The sequence below is a fragment of the Astatotilapia calliptera genome, unplaced genomic scaffold (assembly GCF_900246225.1).
Source record: "Astatotilapia calliptera unplaced genomic scaffold, fAstCal1.2 U_scaffold_81, whole genome shotgun sequence".
Taxonomy (NCBI): domain Eukaryota; kingdom Metazoa; phylum Chordata; class Actinopteri; order Cichliformes; family Cichlidae; genus Astatotilapia; species Astatotilapia calliptera.
Window position 1 is genome coordinate 48,556 of NW_020535824.1, and position 8,141 is coordinate 56,696.

Consider the following 8,141-nt stretch of genomic DNA (forward strand, 5'->3'; position numbering starts at 1 on the left):
GCACACCCCAAAGGCAGTTGCAGGATCTCTAACATTACAAGCTCAACATTTGTCTCATATGGTGTTATTTTGGTACTTCAGACGTCACACATGTGACACATGACACACACAGTTTCATTAAAAACTAACTCCTTCTACTCAGTTCCTCATTTCTCTGTGTGTCTCCACGTGTATCTGCCCTAAGTAAAGCTCGTCCTACAACCAACCAAGATGTGCTTGAGTGTTGCTGGGACTGTACACAGGGGCTAAGATGGGTCCTTTCCAAACCACAGCTGCAGATTTATGGGGGAAGGCAGCACATCATATGTCGCTCGGATGATGAAACTTAGCCTATTAGACGCCATTCCCCAGATTTCACTCCATGTGTGTGTCCTCTTTTCAATACTGTCCCAATTCATCCAGCAGCCCTGCTTGGCCAGCGTTACGGCTCTGGCATGTCTTACTGTTTCCTCCTGTCGACGCGCCTCCTCTACTATCATTTTTCGATGTTCGGTTACAAATGCCTGTTGCCACAGAGGTGTTACTGCTCCAAGTCAAAATTATTTTTGCCTTTATAGACAGGGAATGTTGACAAAAATTAGTGTAACAATATGGTAATTAAAATTTCATTCACTCATGAAAACATAGCGAAAGCTTATATTTAAATAAAAGTTGATAAACTCAAATTTACTTAAGTTGGAGTGCTTCCACTTACACTTTAACCTTCTGGGGTCGCTAAACGCCACATTAGTGACGTTTAGCGTGTTTGGAGGCTGTAGTTAGTGTGTTGTGTAGTTATTGTCTTGTATTGTGTGTCAGTTATACTGCTGAATTTCTCATTTGCTCTAAAAAAGCCATCAAAGGCAGATTCCAGTGTAAACGCTGTTCCCACATGGAAAACTGGACTGATGCCCCTCCTGTTGTCATATCTGCAAGGGTTAGGCCTGTCGTGTTTTCCTCTGTCTTATATTGAACAAAAATTTTTTTGGAGTGGCACAAATAATTTGTGTGCCTTCTTACTTGAGACAGAACACCTGATTGTTCTGTAAATAGTTTTAAATGGTTATATAAAAAACATCTGAGGACTTGGCTGCATTTTTAGGTAAATAGTATGATATAACTTTGTTGTTTGCAAAACTTATGCATTATTTTTCAGAAATGTATGTATTTCAAGTTGTAAAAATGATTTGTTGAACACGTTTGTGGGTTTTACAGTAAGAAATATAACTTTTTTCTACTCGGATTTTAAATTTTTTATCTGAATTTAGATCAACTGTGCTAATATAGTATACCAAAATGAAAAAAATAACTCAAATTTCAGATATTTGAGGTTGTGCTGAAAATAATGATACCAAACAAGGCAAGAAAAACATGTTTTAAAAGTGAAATATAGACATAAAATCAAAAGTAGTCAAAAATGGCCAATTATACCCTGGACCCCAGAGGGTTAAAAACTAAAAGGTATAACAATGTAGTTATGCAATGTGACCACGAGATGTTAAATATACTGATCACACAACTGTCACTGTAATGTCCTGAAAAATAAATTGAGAAAAATGAAACGCATAATTGTTTATTCATATATTTTATGAATAACTGACAAACAAATGATAATAGTAAGAATCATACTGACCCCCCACCCCCCCAAAAAAGAACAACAAAGAAAACAAATGGATAATGGATATTTGTGTCAGCACTGAGCTCAGTCTCCACAGTGCTGCAGTCTCCCAGTCTTATTTTATAATTGAGTCCCAGAGTTATAGACGTCAAATCTACAGGACGAATGAACATTGATGGTAAAATCCTCTGACTGTTTTGAGAGAACATGTATAAAAGTGAACAGGAGGTTGCATTTAGAGGTGATTTTTAAGGCCACGAGCTCTGGGAAAGACCTTTTCTGATGTAGAAATCTTATAACTCAAGTTTTTGAGTTCATCCATCATCCAGCCATGCTTCACAAAGTCCCAGGTGGTAGTAAAGGAATTTTCATTGATTACTGCTTATTATACTTGACTCTTTGAACCCTTAAGGTGACAGTAGTCTTTCCTCGGTGATGTAGAAATATAGATTAATAGGTTCATAGCTGAGCCATTTTTATTTATTCAGTCCATTTAGATCTTATTTAATATTACTAAATGAGGACAATGAAAGTGGAAAGTCGGTCGCAGATGGTAATTCTCCTCACTCAGTCTGCAGATAAATAAAAAAAATATGTGCATCTTACAAACTGTCAGAAAATATCATTTCTCGACATTGTATTAGTGTAGTATATTGGTAGAAATCTCCAAATTCTTGGTAAGATATTTACCTGAGCTGTGAGATGTAAGGCAGACACTGCAGGAAACTCCTCACTTCACTCTCTTCATGTGAGCAGCCTGTCAGCTCCACCTGTTTCTTCTCTGGTTGGAGTTTCAGCACTTCCAGGAGGATGGAGGTCTTTCTCTCTGAGAGGTTTATGAACCAGACTGCAGGAGCTGACTGGAAAACTGACTGTAATGATGGAAGGACACTCAAGCCTGTTTTAGTCACATGAGAGTACAGATCCAGCAGGAAATTACACTGATATTTCGTTCTATATTTATTCAAAGCCATGTTCCCAAAAGGGAATGTTTGATATCTGCACACTGATGATAACAACTCCAGTATCTTCTCTCCTGTCTGCTGTTCTCTCTCTGCTGCTGCACAGAACAGATTCCCAAAGAACTTTGTTGTGTCTTCATCTGATGTCTTAGTATCAACACTGGAACAATGAGAAGGAAACATTTAGTGATGATTTGATCTGAGCTGCATAAACACAACCACACACTACTGATGGACTCCATCTTGTCCATGTGTGTCCTGTATATAATGAAAGTCCATTTTCAAGCCATCTTCCATCAGAGCAGCTGAACATTGTTTTTAGACTGTTACTGACTCACAACACAAACATTAATCCTGTGTGTGAAATCACTGCGTGCTGAACTGTAACTGTCTTTTTATTTACTGTCTGACTTTAGAGAGTAAAACACTAAAATACAAGGAATATAGAAACATACAGAGTGGAACAAAAACATCTACACTTCATAACTAAATATAAAATTCTTTTTGCTTTTTTTTTTTTCAAATGTCTGTCAATTTAAAGGCAAAAAACCAACAGAATGATTCAAACGAACATATAGAGGAAGAAATAAAATAAACTATGTATGTCCCCACACTGATAAAGGTGCAAAGTGTAAATATACTACTAAAGACAATTAGACCTACACACATTTTTTTTTATGCGATGGGCTGTACTCATCGCATATAATCAACTGTGCTACAACATATTTACCTGAGCTGTGAGATATAAGGCAGACACTGCAGGAAACTCCTCACTTCACTCTCTTCATGTGAGCAGCCTGTCAGCTTCACTTGTTTCTTCTCTGGTTGGTGTTTCAGCACTTCCAGGAGGATGGAGGTCTTTCTCTTTGAAAGGTTTATGGACCAGACTGCAGGAGTGGACTGGAAAACTGACTGTAATGATGGAAGGACACTCAAGCCTGTTTTAGTCTCATAAGAGTACAGGTCCATGAGGAAATCACACCATTTGCCTTTGAGAGGAAATCCTTTATATCTGCACACTGATGATAACAGCTCCAGTATCTTCTCTCCTGTCCTCTGTTCTCTCTCTGCTGCTGCACGGAACAGATTCCCAAAGAACCTGACTGCTTCATCTAACTTCCATGGAATAACTCTGGAACAATAAGAAGAAAACATTTAGTTATGGGTTGATCTGAGCTACATAAATACAACCACACACTCCATCTTGTCCATGTGTAAATGTTCTCATGAGTGCGACTGATGTGTAAAGTGTTCAAAATATCCGTTAGATAACTGGTTATCCATGATCTCAAGTCGGAGAATGTGGATGTGGTGAAGATGGGGACAATTCTTTTTTTTCTTTTTTTTTGGCGGGGGGCAAAGAATTTTCAGGGGATGAAGTCCTGGGTAAGAGACCATACAAACAGCAATTCGGAAAACCCCTGTGAGTAGAAGATTTAACGAATAGTTCATCCCGCGGAAAGGAAAGTGCCTGGTGGCCTGGCCTTAGACCAGGCACAGCCCAAAGAAGGGACATTGCCCCCCCCCCCCCCCCCCCCCTTCCTGTAGGCCCACCACCTGCAGGAGTCACCGTAAGGGTCAGGTGAATGGTAAAAATGGTAAATGGCCTGCATTTGTATAGCGCTTTTCTAGTCCCTAAGGACCCCAAAGCGCTTCACACTACATTCAGTCATTCACACACTGGTGAAGTGCATACTGGGTGATGGCCAGGGGTAGAGACAGATCTGCTGCCATATACTCTGGATACTTGGGTGAAGAAAAGTGCTAAGCTGTCAACTGATCACCACCTGGTGGTGAGTTGAATCAGGGGGAGGATGCTGGACAGACCTAGTACACCTAAACCTATGGTGAGGGTGTGCTGAGAACGCTTGGCAGAGGCCCCGGTCCACAAGAGCTTCAACTCATACCTCTGGCAGAGCTTTAACACCATTCCTAGGGAAACTGAGGACATTGAGTCCGAACGGACTCAGCACCTCCATGTTCAACACCTCCATTGCGAAGACACTGCACTGAGTGCAGCCATGAGATGGTTGGTGCATACTGAACTGTAAATGTGATTTTATTTGCCTGACTTTAGAGAGTAAAACACTAAAAAAACAACAATATAAAAAACATACAGAGTGGAACAACAACATCTACACTTTATTTCTTGTAAAACAGCAGCTTTACTTTGCTCCTGAGATAATGCAGGTGGAAATCACACTTATTATACACTAAATCTGGAGGTGGAGACTGATAAAATGAGATTACCTGAAGTGCCTAAATGCTATGCTTTATATTAATAAGTGTCAAATAATCATATAGTGTAGTATTGAATGGTCGTGGCCCTGATAATAAAGGGATTGGACTACATGTCCTTTAGTGTTAGAATGTTGGAGACTCTCACCCACGCTTGTCTGTAGAAGTTGATAACAGGGAACCATCTGCTAGTGGAAATCTACTAAAAGGGAGTAGGGCAAGGTCGAAGCTTTGCTGGAGCTGAGAAAAAATGTTTTCCAGCTAATAGACAATAACCTATGAATATGCTATGCAATGTAAATGCCTGTGTAACACCGTTGTTTAGACTAGAGTGGGACAGGTTCTGTAATAAAACTGTTGAGCGCATACCGCCATTTCAAGATCCCCGGCAGAGGGTCATGCAAGACTCATCTCCCTTTTAGAAGTGTTTTGTAAGACAATAAAAGTGTGAAATGGTCTACTGAGTAGTATGTTGTCTTCCATCAGATGCCTATGAGGAATCAAAAGAACTCGGTGAAGTGTTGATATTTAAGTAGACAAAAATTAGTAACAAGTCTCTGCTGTGTGAAATCATTCTCTGTCATTGTGGCGGAGGTGTGGTTCCTGGCTCAGCTGCAGGGGAGGGGTGGTGCCAGAAAGACTGGAGGGAGAAGTGCATGTTATTAAACTAATGAGGTTTTCTCCCTTATATAGTGAAGCGAGGAGTGTGTGTGTGCTGGAGACCAGCTGAAAAGTTGAACCAGGTGTTGAACTGGAGGACTGTAAAAGAAGCACTACTCTCACCAATAAAATAAACACACGAGTATGTTGGTTCATGGTCCTTTCCACAGTCATATTTTTGGTTTCATGATGCTCCAACTGTTTTCAGATTAGAGCCCAGATAAATGTCACACAGTTCCAGTAGCAGACACATCTCTACATCAACTATTCAGAGGAAACTGTTTTAATCAGACCTTTATGGTCAAATAGCTACTAAAAAAACACTACTAAGGAAAAGCAACAAGCAGAAAAGATTTGTTTTGGTCAAGAAACACAAGGAATGGACATCTGTGCTGTGATCTGATGAGTCCAAATTTGAGATCTTTGGTTTCACCTGATGTGTTTTTGTGCAACGCAGAAAGGTAAACAGTTGGTCTCTACATGCATGAATCCCACCGTGAGCCATGGAGGAGGAGTTGTGATGGTGTGGGGGTGCTTTGCTGATGACACTGTACGAGATTTATTCAAAACTGAAGGGACACTGAATCAGCATGGCTACCATAGCATCCTGCAGTGACATGCCATCCCATCTGGTTTGTATTTAGTTGGACCATCATTTATTTTTCAATAGGACAATGACCCCAAACACACCTCTAGACTGCATAAGGGTATGTGACCAAGAAGGAGAGTGACAGAGTGCTGCACCAGACAGCCTGGCCTCCAAAGTCACCTGACCTAAACCAAATTCATATGGTTTGGGATGAGATGGACAGCAGAGTAAAGGCAACAGGGCCAACAAGTGCCCAGCATCTCTGGAAACTCTTTCAACACTGTTGGAAAACCATTTCAGATGACTACCTCATTAGGGCTCATCAAGACAAAGCCAAGAGTGTGCAAAGCAGTAAGCAAAGCAAAAATCTAAGATATAAAACATGTTTTGAGTTATTTCACACGATTACTACATAATTCCATATGTGTTCCTTCATAGTTTTCATGTCTTCAGTGAGAATCTACAATATAAATAGTTATTAAAAAAACAATTAAATCAGAAGGCGTGTTCCAACATTGTAGTTGTAGAGATGCACTCATCCAAGGGATGCATGCACTTTCATATCATGAGAGATTCAAGCTGTTGAACTGAGCTCTGGTAAAACGCTGAGTAGTCCCTGCCCTCTTTAGTCTAGAATATGAGGTGTCCATGAATTAATAATTTTATTTTTTTATTTTGTTTTAAAAAAGCCTCAAATTTGGATTCCTCAGACCACAGAACAGTTTTCCACTTTGCATCAGTCCATTTAAAAAGCTTTTGCCCAGAGAAGATGGCAGTGTTTCTGGATCATGTACAGGGGATTGTGAGTACAAGAAAACAATTATTAGAATATAATGTGATAAATTTGCTTAGATAAGAGGGTCCAGTAGTAGATCAGAGGAATAGGGAAGGATTTGTCTGTGTGTTTCAGTTTGTGCTTAACTGTAGGCTTGAGAGTGTGTAATTGTGTACAGGGAAAGGAATTTATGGACACCGGGTGTCTGCCTGTCATAAAAGAAGACAGGAAGCTACAGTTGGGGATGCTGATGCTTGTACCTTTAATAAAAGCTCATAGAAGTAGGTTTGCAGGAGACTCTCCACATGCTTATCTGTAAATGTAAGACAACAAGAGGCCAATGGCCCAGTGGATGCAGTGGTCTCAGTGTTTGTAATCTGTTAACTCTGTTTTGTATGTTTTGTAGAGGAATTTGGTGTAGCTTGGGTGAGGAGATTATTTTTATGACCGGCAGGAAGTCACATACACAGAGACACATACACACAGGTACCCACACGCACACTCACTCATGTGCACTCACACATACACACTCGCGACGGCGGTCACACTTTTCTCCTCTCCTCCTTTCCCTTATCTTCCCTGCTTAGCCTCTTATGTCCTTGTCTTTTCTTGTGTTTTTTGTATTACTTTTCCCTGAAACACTCTCTTACAGTCTGTTCTCTAAAACCTAAAAGAGAATGATGGATTTGATCAACTGGTCTCTGAATGCTATTGACAGCCTTTTCTCAACGAGAAGTCTGGGCTCGGGAGAGCCCGAGTGCCCTGGAGGTACTTTCCCTGCCGGATACACGATGGACGGGTGGCATAACTGGAGGGTCGTGTGCCTGGCGGGACTGTCGATCGAGGACGCTGAAGATATCTACCTATTCGGAATCATGATAACAGGGTTCTGGCTGATCGGAGCTGGCTTGGCCCTGGCTTGTCGAAGAATTAAGGAAGCGGAACCGGCTGTTCAAACCCCCACAAGGCTGCCAACTGCGATTGAAATGATGAGACGAGGTGCGCAAGTTTGATAACATCATGCAGAAGCTCACGGCTCTCCAACGGGTAGCTGTGGCTACAATGTAGCTTGTCATCACCAGTGTGTGAATGGGTGGATGACTGGATGTGTAAAGTGCATTGGGGTCCTTAGGGACCAGAGGTGGGTAGTAACGAGTTAAATTTACTCCGTTACATTTACTTGAGTAAGTTTTTGAAAAAAATGTACTTTTAAAGTACCTTTATTGCACCATACGTTTTACTTGTACTTGAGTACATTTGTGAAGAAGAAACTGTACTTTTACTCTGCTACATTTGCAAAATTTGACTCGTTACTTTTTA

General features: G+C 40.7%; 1 protein-coding gene across 1 annotated transcript; it reads right to left on the bottom strand.

Annotated features, from left to right (window-relative positions):
- Positions 1-1,536: 1,536 nt before the first annotated feature.
- Positions 1,537-4,060, bottom strand: LOC113018426 (uncharacterized). Its single transcript, XM_026161491.1, has 3 exons — positions 3,290-4,060; positions 2,288-2,719; positions 1,537-2,169 (listed from the first exon to the last, which is right to left on the bottom strand). Exons 1-3 carry the CDS (start codon positions 3,712-3,714, stop codon positions 2,091-2,093), a joined length of 936 nt encoding a protein of 311 aa, XP_026017276.1. The 5' UTR covers positions 3,715-4,060; the 3' UTR covers positions 1,537-2,090.
- Between the last annotated feature and the right edge of the window lie 4,081 nt (positions 4,061-8,141).

Coding starts and splice junctions, on each gene's coding strand:
- LOC113018426 (XM_026161491.1), bottom strand. CDS start 3,714: ATGTTTTCTTCTTATTGTTCCAGAGTTATTCCATGGAAGTTAGATGAA. Junction 2,720..3,289: donor CCTTATATCTCACAGCTCAG/GTAAATATGTTG, acceptor TCATTGTTCCAG/TGTTGATACTAAGACATCAG. Junction 2,170..2,287: donor CCTTACATCTCACAGCTCAG/GTAAATATCTTA, acceptor ATTTATCTGCAG/ACTGAGTGAGGAGAATTACC.